The sequence below is a fragment of the Alexandromys fortis genome, unplaced genomic scaffold (assembly GCF_014885135.2).
Source record: "Alexandromys fortis isolate MF-2015 unplaced genomic scaffold, M_Fortis_MF-2015_v1.1 scaffold_87, whole genome shotgun sequence".
NCBI classification, from domain to species: domain Eukaryota; kingdom Metazoa; phylum Chordata; class Mammalia; order Rodentia; family Cricetidae; genus Alexandromys; species Alexandromys fortis.
Window position 1 is genome coordinate 1,637,778 of NW_026067971.1, and position 19,542 is coordinate 1,657,319.

The following is a 19,542-nucleotide window of genomic DNA, read 5'->3' on the forward strand; positions in this document are numbered from 1 at the left end:
GAGAGAGAGAGAGAGAGAGAGAGAGAGAGAGAGAGAGAGAGAGAGAAAGAGAGAGAGGTTTTCATGTTTATCCAACAGCAAATTAAGTGGTGAGAAACTCGATAGATCCATGCTTTTTAGCTTTCCTTGGGGCTTAAAGATTGAGGTGGGGTGTAGCAGTGGATGTTAAAGCTGCTTCTGTAATCAGGGTCCTCTTGTCTGCATGGTCTTGAGGCAGGAGCATTCTGAGAATGCCAGAAGAACCGTCCTGGGACTCCCCCATGAGTGGAGAAGCTGGCTTGATGAAAGACAAATGGTGGCTTGTTGGGAGAGACACTGATGGTCTGGGAACCTAAACCAAGTGAGGTGTGTGAGGAAGGAGCAGTCCACCAGGATTGCCTAGTATTCTACCATCTGGTGGGCACCAGGCAGCTGCTCTCCTATGCTTCCCCACACCTCCACGTCCTCATACTGGGGTTGAACCCAAGGACTTGCATGTGCTAGGCAAGTGCTCTCCACCACTGCTCTGTCTCCCCAGGCCTCATTTAACTCGTCTTTTGATGTAGGGACTCAGTAAGTGGTGCAGGCTGGCCTTTAGATCCCTAGAATTAGCTATTAGATTTAATGTAGGCAGGCCTTGAGTTTATGATCCTCCTGTATCAGCCTCCCGAGTAGTTGGACTTACAGATCTGAGTCAGACCCTGCCTGGCTCACTAATCTTTACTGTCACCTTTGGTATTGACCTTCCTTAGAGAGATGATGAAACAGATTCCCCGAGAGCTTAAAGTCTCAGCTGGGAAATAATAGGAAGACAAATTCTCCCTGACATCAGGCAGGCTGCAATGTCTCTTGGTTTTCAGTGGTGAATAAGCACACACTGAAAAGTGGCTGTCTCAACAGATTCCCAAGTGGTTGTCTACACAGATTCCAAAGCAGTTGTCTACACAGATTCCGACACAGAATCCCAAGAGGTTGTCTACACAGATTCCCAAGTGGTTGTCTACACAGATTCCAAAGCGGTTGTCTACACAGATTCCAAAGCTGTTGTCTACACAGATTCCCACACAGATTCCTAAGCAGCTGTCTACACAGATTCCCAGGTAGTTGTCTACAGAGATTCCTGTTGACTTTGAAGAGCTGTTTCTCCGACCTTGAACAGTTTTGCTTATCTTGATCCGTTTTTGCAGACCCTTGGTGCTCTCCAATGGGAAAACCTATGTATTCTCAAAGTTCCTATCTTTGAGTCTGATTTTTATGATGTATGCCGGAAGTTAGCATGAAGTTATTACCTTCTGTGGATTCTCCTGTTTCTGCCTCCCATCTATTCTATAGGAGAGCTGGGATTATAGATGCTTACCAACACATCTGGCTTTATGTGGGCCCTTGGGATTTGAACTCAAATCCTCACACATGCATGGCAAATGCTTTAACCCACTGAACCATCTCTGTAGCACTATCTCTGGTAGTCCAGATTTCTTCTTAGACTACTCATCAGGGCTCACTTTAATGGCTTCATTTTAACTAACTCACATCTTTTAAAGATCTGCTCTCCAAATATAAGCCTTCTATATTTAACATGTGAATTTTGGAGGGTACATAATTGAGTGCTTATCTGCTAAAAGTGTTACGTCATTAAAATGAAAAATGCTCACATCATTAGTATGCCCTAACTCTCTAGTCTAAGGTGCCTTGGTACGAAATATAAAATCAGGTGGCCACAAGAGAAAGGTGAGTTCTAAGAATAATGATGATTGATTGTTCACACAGATTTATTTTATATGATCTTTGACTTTTTTTTACAAGTGATAATAGATGTCAAAGCTTTAGGGGAAAACTATGGAAATTCACCTTTTCCTCAGGTGAGAAAAGATGGGAGCCCAGAGTTTAATGCCTCTCCCCCAAACAAGAAGAGAAAGGCAACCAGGTGAAGACTGAGTCTACTGGTAGTGAGGGGCGACCGGAAGCCTGGAGGACTGGGCCTCTCTCTTTAGGTGTTCTAAGTTAGGTGGCCGTCTCCTGCTTGGCTCTGAGCTGCTTTGTATGGTCCTGCTAGAGTCTTGCTCCTTGACCTTCAACCTATGTTCTAGGCTGTTTATTCTCTTGCTTATTAGAAAAATACAATGTTGAATTTCTCTGTTTTAAGATGGATGTCTGAGCCTTTCAAGTTTCTTTTTGTACATTAAAAAATCTGTCTTAGCCGGGCAGTGGTGGCACACGCCTTTAATCCCAGCAGGGAGGCAGAGGCAGGCAGATCTCTGTGAGTTCGAGACCAGCCTGGTCTACAAGAGCTAGTTCCAGGACAGACTCCAAAGCCACAGAGAAACCCTGTCTCGAAAAACAAAAACAAACAAACAAACAAAACAAACAAAAAATCTGTCTTTTCATCCCTTAATGGCTGCTTATATATGATTATAATTATCACAGTGCATTTTACCTCTTATTTTGCTCTTTCCCATTCCTTTCAGATAGTCAATTTAGACTTTAGTGTCTAGGCTGGGTGTGGTGGCACACGCCTTTAATTTTAGCACTGGGAGGCCAATCTGAGTTCGATGCCAGCGCCTGGTCCACAGGGTGAGATCCAGGACAGCTAGAGCTACACAAAGAAATCCTGACTCAGAAAGAAAAAAAAAAAAAACAGATGTTAGTATCTGGACTGTAGATATCATTGTAATTGGTTTTAAAAATAAACCTATTTATCTATGTTTCTGTCTGTCTATCATCTATCTGTTTATCAATCTATCATCTATCTGTATATCATTTCACTATTATCAATGCATGTATAGTGTGTCACCTACCATCTACATATCTGTATATCTATCATCTATCAGTCTGTCTGTCATCTATCTATCTATCTATCTATCTATCTATCTATCTATCTATCTATCATCTATCTTTCTGTCCAGCTGTTTATCTGTCTGTCTGTTTATCTATCATCTAAGTGCTTCTGAGGATTTTCCCCACCCCCCTGGGGTTGGTTTGGGATTTGGTGGGTCTTCTTTTCCAAACCAGACATTGTTGAAACCATAGCCTGTTTTTCTGCCCTGCAAGCTTCACAGCTTTCTCAAGAAGTAGGCCGTCATCAGTGACAACTCTAAGTGCACAAAGGAGACCTGTGTTAATCCACTGGGTGCAAATAAGACCACTGCCACATGCTGAATTTGAAGCAAACTTTATTAAATACTGGCCAGGATGGTGGACACTGGCCAGGTTCATACCTGGGATTCCCAGAGAATGACAGAGTTAGTCCGGTGTTTATGGAACCCTAGAAGGCATGGTCTCTCACCTTGCTCCAGTCGGGTGAGCATACATCCTGATGAGAGTCCTGATTTGCGTTCCTCCTGCGCTGTGTGATCAAGCACATCCTGTGCAGTTGGGGCCACCAACCTTGTTACAGACGTGAAAATGCGTGGCTTGTCATCTTACATGGACCGCAGCCCCCAGCACTCCAGGAAGTTATCTGGCTTACAGGCTAGAGGCTTGTTTTCTGGATCTCTTAAGCAAAGTGATTTAAACTTAAACCATAACTTTAGTCCTCACCCTAGCAAGAGTGCATCTCAGAGATTCCCTGGGGCATCTCCCTCATTCAGACAGGGCTCAGCCTTAGTTTTCAATGTCTCTTCTGTATGTTTCTGTGTTTGCGTGTGTCTATGGAAGAGTTTCAATGAATGCTTCTTGTTTTGAACAGTGGGCCACTTTGCGAATTGAAAAGGGAGCACCAAAGGAGTCAGTTCTAAAAAGCTCGGCTTCTGTGGGTAAGTCTTGCCTTCTAATCTGTATAACTATGCAAACTGAATGGGTTTAGAGTGCTCAGGTTGAAGTTGGTGCTGCTACTTCTATAGGCCTAAGGCTATTCAGAGTTTGTGACGTAGAAGAGCCGCTGCCTGAGTTTTGACAGAGTTGTTATCAGAAGGGCTGGGCGGTGTGTGTTAGCTCCTCTGTGTTCTTCCATATATTATTTTATTTCCAAGGCCTGCATTTGAAGAGGGTACTCATGGCTTTAAAGATGCAGTCAGCGATTAAACGACACAGGCAGGCAACCAGTACTTTGGCTGCGCCAAGCTATCAGGGTATTCAGCTGATGTGCATATAATCAAGGACCTGGTGTGGTTCAGTCTCCCACAGCACTGCATACTTGCTACTTGTTTATTTGGTTTTGTGTATGCTTGTTTTGGCGGGGGAGTTATTGTTGTCTCTGGTACATTTTCCAGTTGCTGTAGATTATATGGCCGTCTTAATTACTCAGTACTTCACAATAGAATTTCTATGTTTTATACATATATCACTGTTGTTTGAGTTTTCTAATTTTTACATTGAAAATTTTGTTAGCTTGAAAACATCGGTAATTATTTTTTCCATTTTGGTTTAGGGTTTCTCTGTGTAGCCCTGGCTGTCCTGGAACTCACCCTCTGTAGACCAGGCTGGCCTCTAACTCAGAGATCCAGCTGACTCTGCCTCCCAAGTGCTGGGATTAGAGGTGTGTGTACCACCTGGCATGGTAATTATTTTTTTCATCTGAGTTTTTTGACTTGTCCTTCGACTTTGCTGTGTGTGTGTTTTGATGGTATCAGTCAATTCTTTGTTTTACTTTGACCATTTACATCTTAATTTGCAACTGACTAATTTTTTCAAGAGGGTGGGATGCTCTCTCTGCCTTGATGGCTACACTATGTCCTCTACATTCCAGCATCGTAGACGTCTTAGACTTGACCTGGGCAGTGGTTCCAGATGCTGCCACCAAGTTTTTACAGGACTTTAAATTCTCACTCAGTTTGCATGACTTACCTTAGTTTCCAGTTACAATTTTTTTTCCTAAATATAATGAAAAATGTAGAAAATTCTTGGTCCTCTGATTTCGTGTTAAAACTGGTCAAGTGGTCAGGTACTTTATAAGAAGAAATTTATCATCTGAAGGGTTGTGGATGAGGAACTGTAGAACTGTGTGCTGTTTGGATCTGTGGATATTAGTTGGTAGATTGCCTGTCTGGCATACCTGAAGCCCAGACTTTGATCCCCAGTGCCACACAAGCTAAGAGAAGTGGTGCACACTTGTAATGCCAGGCACTCAGGATGGTAGAGGCTGGTCAAGATCATCCTTGGCTAGAGTTTGAGACCAGCTTGTGTTACATGGGCTATGCAAGACCCTCGAAAGAAAGAGTGGGAGAAAATGTGTCGTCATTTAGAGTAAGGCTAGCACCTATGACATTTGCTGTATTTAATTCAGAGACGCTGTTCTTTAGCCAGTGAAACTGGAATAAAATCTCTTAAGTTATGGACCCTCTGCAACATCTAACGTTGGCATGGGGTCCTAAGCTCATTAAAGTGTGGAGTCTGTTGGGAGACAGTCATCCTCAGGCCCCTGCGACAGGTACACATAGGTGAACACACAAGAGATGATGTAAGAGGAGTTATGATGTGTTCTGTGTTCATTTGTGTGTATTACTCCACGTAAATCATGACTGTATGCTCTTTACCTCTGCCCCACTTCTGATTCTATGTTTAGGAAGCCCAGGCTTGGGGCCATGCCCTGTTGATCCACCGAGTGTTTGGAGTCAGTAGGGAAATGGTGTCACAATCCTAGACAGACAGTAGAGGGTGATGAAACACACTGAGCATTTGTGTGCCTGGCTGGTGCAATCATCCGTCCGTGGAGCATCATGTCTCTGCACCGGAGCCAACAGAAGCACAAGTCAGTGTGGAGCCATCCAGCTCAGGCAAGGGTCACTGGCAGGCCTGGGGCCCTGGGCAGTATGATTTCTGACATGCCTCTGAATTTACAGTCCCGACAATACATTTGGAGGACCCATGAAGCACAGACTGGCTAGAAAGGGGTAGGAACTACTTATCTTTTGCATGCTCATGCAGAGTCTGCTCACATAGATGAGTCTGCTCACTCAGACTTTTTCTGCTGCTTTTAATGAAATACACATATATTTATAACACATCAGGTCTCTCTACCAGTTATGTGCCTTTCGTATTTTATTTCTTCTGTGCTCTTTATTATATAGCCATCTGCAAGCGAACCTAGGAAAATAGCATCGTCATGGAGAAGTCTCTTTTCCTGTCTTTAGCCACGTTCATTCTCCTGTGCTGACTGTAGAAGATGGTGGTGTTGTTTGGGCTCAGGATACATTCATAAGTAGGATCTTCCCTTGCCTTCATCTTTTTGAGATTAGAGGCCTTTCTCTCTATATATTGTTAATATATAGGTGGGGGTTAACCCCTCCAAGTAACTGTTATACTGGCATTTAGTTGGTGAGACTATAATTACTCCCTTACTCTCATCTTTCATGGGTGGTACCACCTTCACATGTACTTGTTACAGCCACATGAGGAGGAAGGGAATGACAGGGAAGGAATGCTAATGGCTCCTACATTGCCCCCCACATCCCCAGACAGGGTTTCTCTGTGTAACAGCCCTTGCTGTCCTGGAACTAGCTCTTGTAGACCAAGTTGGCCTTGAACTCATAGAGATCCATCTGCTTCTGCCTCCCAGCTCTAGGTTGCTTTTAGTCAATGACCACAGGACTCTGGGATATGGACTGAGATCTTAATAACTTTCATTTTAACTTGCTATAAATAGTACAAACTTTTAGGACTTAGGAAAACATTATTATTTTTAATATAAAGATAGGGTCTCTCTGTGTAGCCCTGGATGGCTTGGAACTCTCTGTGTAGAGCAGACTGGCCTCAGAGATTCATTTGTCTCTGCTTTCTGAGTGCTGGGGTTAAAAGTGTGTGCTGCCTTGCTTGGACACCCAGGATAGTGGCTGGTCACACCCTTTGGGCCCTTGATTGATTCTAGGACGATGTTAGGCTTGAACTGGTCATTTTGGTTGTGAAATTTTAGGGGTAGCAGGTGTAAGCAGGTAGTGTAAGTGTATTATGATGCAGGGACTCCAGGATGGTTTCCAGCTCAGAGTCAGCTGGCAGGAACATTGGCATTGCTCTGAGAGTGAGTCGGACAGGGCCAGCACGGTACGCGGAGCTGGGGTGCATGGAGCTGTGGCACAGTCATTCGGCCTTGGTCCTGGGAAGATTATTAAGTTGTCTTTGATAGTCTCTTCTTTTTTTTCCCTTATGGTCCTAATGATCAAACTCAGATCTCATATATGTGAGTTGGGTGTTGTACCATTGTGCTATTCCTTAGTCCTATAGTCTGTCTAAATTGGGTAAATTGGTGTAAGTACTATTTATTATCTTGGTTTAAACTCACCTAACACACACCCAGTACTTACCACCCTAAAGCTTGGAATGCAGTACATTTAACAGAGTACTCTTAACCTCTGAGCTCTCTTTCTGGCTCCTGTTTGGCTAGTTTTGAAGACAGGGTGTGGTGGTTTAAATCAGAATGGCTGCCATTGGCTCCTATGTTTGAATTCTTGATTCCCAATCAGTGGAACTGTTTGGGAAGGATTAGGAGGTGTGGCCTTATTGGAGGAGGTGTGTCACTGGGGACAGGCTTTGAGGTTTCAAAAGCCCAAGTCATTTTAGTGTCTTTCTTCCTGCTTGTGTCTCAAGATGTGAGCTCTCAGCTGCTGCTCCTGAGCCATCCTTGCCTTCCTGTTGCCTTTCTCCCATCCGTGATGGTCATGGACTCTCACCCTTTGGAACTGTGAGTTCCCAGTGAGCTCTTTGCTCTGTGAGTTGCCTTGGTCACAGCGATAGAGCAGTGACTAAGACACGGGTTTAACTCTACAGCCCAGTCTGGTCTGGAACGCAGATTGGTCCAAGCTTGTCTCACATTCCTGTCTTTTACCTCAGGCTGCAGGTGGGATGAGTTGTGCTTGGCCCATCATGATCTCTTCTCCCCTCCACCCCTGGATTCAGGGTTTCTCTGTGTAGCCCTGGCTGTCCTGGAACTCGCTTTGAGGACCAGGCTGGTCTTGAACTCAGATCTGCCTGCCTCTGCCTACTGAGTGTGGGGATTAAAGGTGTGTACCACTGCCACCCACCCAGCTATAATTTCTTATTTTTTATTTTTTTTAATTTATTTATTTCTTTATTAATTAATTAAAGATTTCTGTCTCTTCCCCACCGCCGCCTCCCCTTTCCCTCCCCCTCCCATAATGTCTTATTTTTATAAAAATATTTTATTAGCATAAATGACTATATGTAACTACAGATTTTATTATGGCATTTCTATACATATATACATGTTTTTTGGCCACATTCACAAATTCAACCTCTGCTCCTTCTCCTCTTCCTTTCCCTCATCTCCTCCACTTCTCAACCCACTTACTCCTGCTAACACCGTTCCTCTTCCCGACTAGCCCCACTTTTCCATTCGTCGTGTGTGTGTGTGTGTGTGTGTGTGTGTGTGTGTGTGTGTGTGAGTGAGTGATTCAGTGGGTTTTACTATGGTTGTTTATGGAGTTTCTCATCCTCCCTCACCAACCATTAGGGAGGGGTAAGGCTCTGTGAGCCCCTTCCTTTCCTTGACAGGTATCGACAGGCCCAGTCTCAGGGAGATTGTGTGTAGGTAATCACAACTACTGTGAGTTCAAAGCTATGTCATGCCCAGAGTCAGCTCTCCTCTCTTTTCCCCTGCCTTCCCTCTGGCTCTTATGTCCTTCTTATTTCTCCTCCTTCCTCAATGTGTCCTGAGCCCGGGAAGGGGAATAATTAAGACATCCCATTTATCGTTGTCCTTTATTCTCTGTACCTTGACCACTTATGAATGGATCTTTGTAGGACTGCAGAGAGAGGCTTCTCTGAGCAAAGCTGACGTAGCACTCGTGTGTGCTAAAGGTCTGGTTATCTAGAGCACATCGTGGTCCACTCAGCTTAATATCCACTAACGCACAGCAATATTTACATCACCTCAATTCAAAAATTTATTTAAAAAAAGACCTTTTTTTATTATGTATACGGTATTCTGTCCACATGTATGCCTGCAAGGCAGAAAAGGGCACCAGATCTCATTACAGATGGTTGTGAGCCACCATGTGGTTGCTGGGAATTGAACTCAGGTCCTCCAGGAAGAGCAACCAGTGCTGCTAACCTCTGAGCCATCTCTCCAACCCCTTAACTGGAAACATTGTTTACAATTGATGTGGGTTAACTGAAATTCACTTATGGTTCAGCAGAAATGGTTACTAGCTTTCCTCTTTGTTTTACTAAGTAACTCCTGCTAAGTAGACCAGGCTGGCCTTGAACTCACAGAGTCACCTGCCTCTGTAGTTCTTTTAATTGCAAATATGGAAGTTTTGTGGAAGTTTTTAACATTTTGTAATTCAAGGAAAGTAAAAATGAGTTTAGAAGTAAGTGGACCTGAGAGAAGTTACCACATTGCTTCCTATTTTTTGTCTATATTTTTTTTTTTGGAAGGTTTTGTTTTGCTTTTTGAGACAGGCTCTCTTATAGCCAGTTCAGGTTGACCTTGAACTCCCAACCTGCCCCTACCTGAGACTGCCAGGGTGTGGCAAGGGGCATAGCTATGTCTCCTATCTTAGTATTGACTTGTAGCTGGCAAATGTTTGGTTCTTTGTTTACTTGTTTGTTTGAAAACCACAGCTTCCAGTCTCCATTTAAAAATGCAATAAAAGTCTTAACCAAGGACCTTGGAGAACAGTTTGGTAGCAGCTGTGTCTTAGTTTGGTTCTCTGCAATGGACCTCCATGAGTAGAAGCCATGTGGGGAAGAAGGTCCTTTTACATCATGCTTCTGTGTCACAGCCCATCATCAAAGGAACTCAGGGCAGGAAGTCAGGCAGGAACCTGAAGGCAGGAATTGGGACCGAAACTCTATGGAGTTACTATGGTCACTGCCTGCTTATTTTTCTTTTTCTCTTCTTTTTTCCTTCCTTCCTCCCTCCCTCCCTCCCTCCCTTCCTTCCTTCCTTCCTTCCTTCCTTCCTTCCTTCCTTCCTTCCTTCCTTCCTTGCTTCCTTCTTTTTTCCTTCCTTCCTCCCTCCCTCCCTCCCTCCCTCCCTCCCTCCCTCCCTCCCTCCCTTCCTTCCTTCCTTCCTTCCCTCCCTCCCTCCCTCCCTCCCTTCCTTCCTTCCCTCCCTCCCTCCCTCTTTCTCTCTTTCTCTCTCTCTCTCTCTCTCTCTCTCTCTCTCTCTCTCTTTCTTTCTTTCTTTCTTTCTTTCTTAAATAAAACCCAGGACCACTTGCCCAGAGGTGACAGCACTCATAGTGCCACCTCAATCCCTGATCAAGAAAACGTACCACAGGCCTGTCTATAGACCCGTGTGATGGAGGTGTTTTCTCAGCTGAGGTTTTTTTCTGTCTTCCCGGATGACTCTATCATGCGTCAAGTTGACGTAACTTCCCGGAAGACTTCATCTTGTGTCAAGTTGCCGTATCTAGCAGAACCTACTTACTGAATGCAGCTGAAGATTGTTCGTTAGCTCACGGCCCAGGGCCCGTAAAACATCAAGCCTATCTTAACTCCGAGTGTGGCTGCACTGGGCCAGCTGACACAGCTGCGTGCCATGAACTCAAACGTGGCTATGATGCCTTTTCACAGCAGGACGTTGACGTTCAAGCTCTATAGCAGCTGGAGCGAATTAGCTGGACTTAGACGGAGGGAAGAAAGGAGATAAATCTCAATGTTAAGAGAAAAGGGAATATATACTGTGATCACGTTTAAGATTTCCTGCCATAGGCGCTGAGAGTGTGTGGTTGGTGGTAGAATGCTTAGTATGTAAGAACCCTTGAGGGTTTTTTTTTTTTTTTAAATTTTTCCCAAGATAAGGTTTCTCTGTTATAGCCCTGGTGGTATTGGAATTCACTATGTAGACCAGTCTGCCTCCATCTCCTGAGTGCTGGGATTAAAGGCATACACAACTATGGCCAACTTGAGCCCCCTGAGTTTAAACCCAAGCAGCACAAACACACACACACACACACACACACACACACACACACACATTAAAATTTACCACTGAGTATGGATACTCCATATTTAAATAAATATTTACAGATAAATATAATAGACGTATGGAAATGATAAATACTGCAAGAGAGCCGTCTTCTAGGCGGCAAGGTAGGAATTTAACTTTAGCTTTGCTGTAAAGGCAGCTGAAGGTGGGCCTGGGGAGGTAGCCCAGTTGGCAGAATGCTCACCTAGCATGCGTGAAGCCCTGCTTTCAACCCCTGGCAGCCTGCAGCCAGGGTGTGGGAGTGCGTCCCTTTCCTTGCTGGGACACCAACTCCCTGGCTCTCAGTTTTGAATCATGACTCTGACAAATGAAGCTAGGTAGTCTTACAGGAGTGGAAACCTGGCACTCGTCCCAGGAGTGCGACTTGATGCTTACTGCCTTCAAAACTCACCTTCCTTTAGCCTGGTTAGTGTCTAGAATTTAAAGCTCACCTTCCTTTAGCCTGGTTAGTGTCTAGAATTTAAAACTCACCTTCCTTTAGCCTGGTTAGTGTCTAGAATTTAAAGCTCACCTTCTTTTAGCCTGGTTAGTGTCTAGAATTTAAAACTCACCTTCTTTTAGCCTGGTTAGTGTCTAGAATTTAAAGCCGAGGAATATAGGCATTGTTGACAGAAAGGTCTTACTGGGGAGCGGGACTTGTGAACTCCCACACTGGTTTAGACAGGAACTCCATGGGGGTGACTGGGTGACCCTTCATTGTGGACCATAGTTTCCTACTTGTGAGGTGCTTAGCAGCATTCCTGTGTGATGCCTCTAGGTGACAGCCGGGCACGCCCATCTGATGACCAGGAATGCGACCAGGAATGCGAGCTGACCCTCCCACGTCCGCCCCATTGTCGGCTAACACACTAGTGCCTTCAGCGACTAGCATGCACCATTAGTAACATGGTTGACTTTTGTGTCCCCCAGAACTTGGTTTCCAGTTTTCAGTGGCTGGTTTGGGGAAGAGTGGGGTGACAGGACAATGTGAGGGGCAGATGGCTAGCTATGTGAGTAGCTGTTGGGGGCTATGGACCCAGACCCTGAATTCCCTGCAAACAACTTGTTACGCTTGCAGCTGCTCTGAGCAAAACAACTTGTTTTCCTGTGTTTGCAGCTGCTCTGAGACCCTGCAGGAGTTCCTGATGGAGGGGAGTGGTTTCTGGTGGGTTTGGTTGGGGCGTGGCCATCAGTTAAGGATCCATATATAAGCGGCTCTGATACACAATACTGGGGGCATTCTTGTTTCAAGGGTGACCCGGGTCTCCGTCCACGTGCATTTGTATGTTTAAATCTCCAGGCCCTTGGCCGGCTCGCAAATGGTCCTGTAGTGCAGGCTCCACACTCCAGGCGTAGGACTGTAGTACACGTAGTAGTACGGACAGTACAAGTAGCTTGTTAACAGAGAACACTGGCGTTCACGGAAGTGTGCTCCTCAAAGAATGGCAGAGGCAGGTTAGGCCGGCCCCACTGTGTCTTAACCCAGTGAGAATGCATTGCTATCTGGGTCTCATCCTAGGGCCACGGATTTGTTTAACTCTAGAGTGGCGTGGGGACTTGTGTGTTCTGGATGTCCGTGTGTCTGCTGCCCCACTCCCAGACTGACTATTTGAAATCTTCGCTCCCAACACTACACACATTATTTATGTGAGAGAAATCTTATTAGCCCTCATCTTGCTAATGAGGAAGTTCAAGCAACTCAATCCAGATCACACCACCAGGCAAGGCAGCCTCAAAAGGAGTTGGGATTTGCCCTCTGCCGAAGCCCCTCCTACCACCCCTCCCAAGAAAGAAATTGGGATTTGTCCCTTGCTGAAGCCCTCATTGGATCCCCTCCCCCCAGAATCCTGCCATTTTTCTGGATCCCCAGTCAGCACCTACTTCTTACCCAGCTGGCTGAGGCCACTCTCCTATAAATAACACCTCCTCTGCCAATGTCACTGTGACCTAGCAAGAAATGGTCATTTGCCTTCCCCACCCCTTCCCTGATGCTTCCTATAGAATCTTGGGCATGTCTGACACGCAGCATCTTTTGGATACCAGTAGAGTGGCTGCTGGCTGGAGTTCCTGCATAGCTTTAGGATGGAGACCATGACCCTTTTCCAACCCCAGGGGCTAGGGACTGTATTAGTTACCCCATGAGAGCTCTGAGTTTGATGCTAGCTTGGTCAACATGGTGCATTCCAGGTTAGCCAGAAGTCATAGCCAGACCCTGTCTCTCAGTTTCTTTTTCATGTTATAATTGAGGACGCTGCAGGTGGGCACCAAATCATGAAGTCTAGCATGTTTCTCTCTTGTGGAACTTCTTATTTAATCAAGTTACCTATGTATAAATCGGCACAGTTGACTTATACAGGTGTGGGCTGTCAGCCAGAGTAAGAATAAGCAGTGTTGAGTGAGCTGCTAAATTGAAATCTTGCCTGTTATTTCAAGTGCTTGTTGGTTTCTCTGTGGTGTTGACTGACAACTGATTATAATGTCTGCAACCCACCCCTGACTTTCATGCTTCAAAACACAGGGCTAATTCCATAAGAAATACTCATTTGGGTTAAAAAGCTTCACATGTTATGATCGTCATTGACTGTTTTATAAACGTCGTCCGTAGAGCATATAATGACTGATTTTCCTCAGTTGTTTTCAACACAAAAGTAAATGTCTAACTCTTTTAGCTTAGCAAGAGTTTTAGTCTATTTTGGCTTATAAAACAAAATATGGTAATTTGGGTGGTTTAGAAGCAACAGAAATTTATTTTTCACACTTCCAGAAACTTCAGTTTAAGGGTCATAGACAAGAGTCTTTTGCTATGTCCTTAGGTGGCAGGGGTGAGGGGCTTCTCTGAGGTCTTGTGTGTGTGTGGTGTGTGTGCGCTCACGTGCATGTGTGCGTGTTTGTGTGTTGAATGTTGAAGCTAAAGGTCAACAGTAAACAACTTTCTCAGCTGTCTACATCTTACTGTTTTTGAGACAGGGTCTCATTGAGTTAGTCACCTACCATCTGGGCTAGCTGGTGAGCTCCAGCAATCTTCACTGGGGTACAATTGTGTACTCTCCGGCTATGGGATCTCAGCTGAGGTCCTCATGATTGGCATCTCCCAGCTCTGAGAGACATTCTCAAGGACTCCACTCTTGTGACCTACTTGAACTCCAAATGTCCCATCTCCAAATACCTTCACATTGGGGATTACATTTCAGTGTGTGGATTTTATGGGTATACAGCCATTTATCCTAAAACAGTAGTTTTATCTGGGCCTTGAAAACCAAGGGACACCAGCAGAAAATCATTTAATAATAAAAAGAAGAGTGTGCACATGTGTATGTGTGTGTACATGACTGTGTTTGGTTGGTTTTTATTGACAGACATGCAAACCATGTAAAAATAGGATGATAGAAGGTACATTTATTGGAGTTAAGCCTTTGAGTCTTTTCATCCTAAGTAACAGGGTCAACACACCAATTGACCCTCCATCACCCTGGAGATACAATGAGCTGGTGAGATCTGTTACTAAACCAAGATACAGCCTTAGCATTCACGTCACAGTCCTGCAGACAGATGTCACAAGATGCAGACTCAGCATTACATCACAGTCCTGCAGACAGAGGTCACAGCTAATTTGGAGCTGGCTTTCCTGATGGAGCCCTTGATCCAGCATGTAGATGATGTCACAAGCCTGGTTTTGGCATATACTTGGTTTCATTGCTTGAGGTTATATTGATCAGTTTGACATAATTGAAAGTATAGTGAAGTTGATTGAATGCTTTTAAATTAATCGTGCTTTTAAACAATATAGAAGACAAATAGAATTTGAAGTCATCTTGGGGCTGGGAGTGCAGCTAAGTATAAAGCACATCCTTACCCTGCACCAGGCCCTGGGGTCCGCACTCACTGTACAAAGTTAAAATAGATATTGGTGGTTTTCATAAGTGAACCATTGGACTGGGCGGCTTCATTTTACCTAATTTACCCAAGGGTGATGATGCAGGGGACCCTGGGGTCCCTTCTCTGAGTTCTTAGTTTTATTAATAAAATAAGAATGGATTTTAATGGGAGCGGGAGGACAATTTTTTTAGAGTTTAAAAGAAAAACACATCAGGGCAGCTAATCTGTAAGTCTCAGCAGCTGCCTGGAGGAGGGGAGTGGAAAGAAAAGGGAAAACATAGGCTGTTTAGGCGGGCTTGGATGTCAGACAAGTAGGCACATGGTGGGGTAAGTGTTATGATTTTGGTCCCTTTAAGAGACAAGCCACACCCACTCCCTCCCCAAACAAAAAAGAAAGAAAAAAATAAAAATACAGACAAAAAAAAAAAAAATTTTTTCCATCTTCCTCTAGGAGAGGAAGCTTCGCTTCTGCCTCTCTCCCCACTTCTCTGCTTCCCCAACAACAGTGGGGACTTTACAGAAGGAGCAAGGAAGCCAAAGTGTTAGGAGAAACATGCTTGGCTCTGGTTAGTCTCTAGAAGAAAGAGACAGAAACAAGGAAAAAGGAAAAGTTGTACATTTCTCAGACAGGACTGAGAAGCACCTGGACCGCTTGGTCTGTAGGGCTGGGATTTCAGGGAAGGAAAAGATAGAGTCTCATTAAAATGATCCCACCTGCCTCTTTAGTGTGGTTTAGAGGAGCCCACCTTCCTGGCTCTGATTCCTTGGCTAGGAGATTGGCCTGGCCCAGGGGAAGGTTAGGTAGGTATCCAGGGCAGGCATTCTGTTCTCTTGACCAGAGGACTCCCCACCCAGGAGTCTTCATTGATACTCTCCACGATGATGCTTGGTCACATGGCAGAAAAAGCCTTGCTACAGAATGTCAGCAGAAGAAAAACAGATAGCCACTGGTGGAAAACAAGGCAGAACTAGAACCTAGAAAGATGCCAAGGTGGCTCCCACGGCCCCAAGGCTCAAATATGTAATGATAGACTGCTTGACCCATCTCTCACCCAGAACCACGGCTGCCACGTGTCTCCACATACCTAGTAGTCTAGCCCGCACTGTGGTGATGTTGGGCGAGGCCATACATAATTCTTAGCTTCCATGTGGGGTGGTGTTTACCAGCATCTAAGTGTTAATGAGAACCAGGCAATGTGTCATCGAATTCCACAAATGTATACATGCAATTATTTGAGAAAGACAGTTTCTAAGTGCTTCAGGGGATGAAATCATTTTGGATGGATAAATTGATGTTGAACCTGCCTTGTGGAGATGATTTTTAATCCAGGGAAACGAAGGAAAAGTTTAAATGTGCACGAGGGTGTGTTGGTTTACAGAAGGAGAGGCAAACAGAAGTAAGGTTGTATAGGTGGGCGTAAGCAGGCCCTCAGAGCGTGGCAGGTTAGAGCTGTGTTCCTGCCTGGAGCCCTGACAGGCAGATCCTGACATCTCAATAGTTAGTCAGCCAATAAGAAATGGGGAGCTTCTGGTTCAAGGAGACCTTGTCCCAAGGCAATAAAGAAAGACACCTGGCATTGTGCTCTGGCTTCTGCATGCCTGAGCCTGGATATATGCGTACTCATGTTCATGTACCACACACATGCACACACACACACACATGCACGCACACATGCACGCACACACAGCAAAACAGAAATTAGCAAGATTTGAGTTGGCTGTTTATCAAGTAGTCCAGAGGAAAGTGAGGATGTCTCACTAAAGAGGAAGTAAACTTTACTTTTCTTCATATTCCTAAAAGATGGAACAAAAATGTTAGCCTAAGTCAAAAATCACATAATTAAATTGTATGTAAGGAAAATCTCCTTATTAGTTAAAAATGATCAGAAAACCCTGCCAGGTTAGTACATTAGACAGTTGAAAATTGTGAACTAATAATGAAACTCTTCTCATTTTTGAAAAGAATTAGGTCTGGAGAGATGGCTGAGCCTATGAATTGCTCCTGAAGACCGTTCTTCTTCCAGCTCCGGGGGCATCTGGCATCTTGGCCCCACAAACACTCGAACTGCCATGCATATATGTACCTACGTCATGATTATTTAAAAGCGTTATTTTGTTGTGAAATTGTGTGTGTTTGTGTGTGTGTGTATCTGTCTGACTATATGTGGGTATGTGCACAGGAGTGCAGATGCCCTGATAGGCCAGACGAGGGCGACAGAGCCCCTGGAGCTGGAGTTAAGTTACTCCACTACCTGGGTGCTAGGAACTGATCTTGGCTCCTTTGGAAGAGCAGCAAGCATTCTTAACCACGAAGCTACCTTTCCAGCCCCTGTTTTCATTTGCTTTTTTATTTATAGTTCCTGATTGTCTTGGTGGGTATAAATTATCTGTGAAAAACTGAAGATTCTTCTGTGGGCTGTGTTTATTTCTATAGTGGTGGGGTCACCTGTAGGAGGTGGGTCATTTGTTCCATGAAAGCCACAAAGATCGTCAGTTCTTTCTCCTTTTCTCTGAATGGTTTGTGGCATTTCCCACTTCTGTTTCCTTTCTGAAGCTCTTGGTTAACCCCTCCCCCACCACACCCTCCAAAAATAAAGCAAGCAGTGGAATCAATGTCAAAGCAGGCTGTGCAGAGGAGACGGGCGCATGAGGCATGTTCCTATGTTGAGAGAGAGGTTCCTGGACCCGGGAGGAGAGCTCAATGGTCTTGGGCCCAAAGAGAATCCTTTGCTTGTGTTAGCATGGTAAGACGCCGGTGATGTATGAATGGCCTGGTGACAGGTGGAACCTCAGGAAGGGTCCTTCCCATTTCAGAGCAGTGTGAGGGAGCTTCCCTCACTTTCCTAGGTCAGATGCATGGTTTCCCAGCGCATCTCCCTCCAAGTTCTGTTCGCTCCAGAGCTTAGATTAGCTTCAGAGGAATATCAACTGCTTGGACTCTTGCATTTCCAGAAGGCTCCTCTAGGAGTGGTATGCCCTTCCCTCCATAATTTCTTAGAGACAGAGGTGAACAGTATCAAGAGGGTGGAGCAGCTTCTGGGATGATGTGAGCGCTCCTGAGGTCCTGGTACTCGGCAACCTGGACCAGCTCTCTTCACCCAGGTCAGCCCTGCAGCATTGGGAGGCAGGGGACCCAGGTGACAACCTGGACCAGCTCGCTTCACCTGGGTCAGCCCTGCAGCATCAAGGATGCAAGGGACCCAGGTGACAAATCCTGGCCCATTCCAATTTCAGTATATTGAAAAACCTACTGTGGTGAAGACAGCATCATGAAGGAGGGAGACTTCAGCCCTTTAAAGCAAAATAACTTATTTTGGCAATAGTGCAATGTGTGTAGTAAGTGCATGACATTATTTCTCACGTCATAGACCGTGATGATACCTCATTACAGCCAGTGACATTCTCTTGGTTTTCGGAGGAGGTTACTTAGGGCTTTGTACGTGCTGAACAATTGTACCACTGATGTACATTCTCAATTTTCTCTTTGGGGAATTTTGGAAGGAGAGAGATAACTAAGAGATAAGAAATTGAGGCTAGGGCTGGAGAGATGGTCTAGTGGTTAAGAGCACTGACTGCTCTTCCAAAGGATCTAAGTTCAATTCCCAGTATCCACATGGCAGCTCACAACTATCTGTGACTCTAGTTCTAGGGGATCCAACGTCCTCACACAGATATACACGCAGGCAAAATACCAATGCACATAAAATAAAAATAAATTACTAAAAAAATAAAAAGAAATTGAGACTAAGTAAAGAGGAAGCTGTTCTGGTTCCTTGATAGAATACGTAATTCAAGTTATGAGCCATGGTGGTACATGCCTTCCATCCCTGTAACTGGGAGGCAGATCTATATGAGTTCAGGGCCAGCCTGGTCTACATAGATAGACACAGGCAGATCTGTGTGAGTTCAGGGCCAGCCGGGTCTACCAGTGACAGGCAGATCTACATGAGTTCAGGGCCAGCCTGGTCTGCATAGATGTAGTCTCAACACACATACCACATAAATAAAATTTTTGCGAGGCGGAACACAGTCCCCCATAAAATGTGGTACGGCTTTAGTTGTGTGGGTGCCGGTCAGTGTTTGATATCGTATCCCTTCCTCTTTCTGCCTCTCTGGTGGGCGCCATTCTGCTTAACTGACTAACTTCCTCATTTCTCCTTACGCCAGTTACATCAGCAGGTATACTTGAGCTCAGGTATCTAAATAGGCGTGTCCCCGCAATCTCACTTATGGTGACCCCACCCACAGGCTCTCTTAGCATCGGGGCATGCTGCTGGCAGGCTTTCAAACCATCCGCTGCCTGGTGAGGTCTCTATGCAATGACCACGGGTCCATTACCTCCTTTAGTCAAGCTTGGTCTAAGTTTTGAAAGTTTGAAGTGGTATTTCAAGATTGATATGACTTTTCTTTTTTAACACAGGGTCTCACTCAGTGCTAGAGTGGTTTGGGCTACACGGGAAGCTGGGCCTCCTCTTTCTAGCCCGTGCCCAGTGTGTTCCCTGTCCTTCAGTGCCTAGAATGATTTCTCATGCATTAGTTTTTCCTGTCCTGGAAATCTATGTATGTGGACTCATGCTGCATGGTCTCTGTGTGTATTCCTTTCCCGTTCAGCAGATGGTCTCGAGGCTTCCTTCTGTCGTACGAGGCAGATTTTTACTGAGGGTTTTCTTTCTTTCTTTCTTTCTTTCTTTCTTTCTTTCTTTCTTTCTTTCTTTCTTTCTTTTTCTTTTTTTCTTTTTTTTTTTTTGGTTTTTCGAGACAGGGTTTCTCTGTGGCTTTGGAGCCTGTCCTGGAACTAGCTCTGTAGACCAGGCTGGTCTCGA

At 44.9% G+C, this 19,542-nt stretch overlaps 1 protein-coding gene across 1 annotated transcript in view; it reads left to right on the forward strand.

Annotated features, from left to right (window-relative positions):
• Gpat3 (glycerol-3-phosphate acyltransferase 3) overlaps window positions 1-19,542 on the forward strand; it is a 49,241-nt gene that overhangs the window by 5,976 nt on the left and 23,723 nt on the right. Inside the window, exon 3 of the mRNA XM_050155817.1 lies at window positions 3,665-3,731. Within this exon, the coding sequence (XP_050011774.1) occupies window positions 3,665-3,731 (67 nt within the window). The remainder of the gene's footprint in view (window positions 1-3,664; window positions 3,732-19,542) is intronic.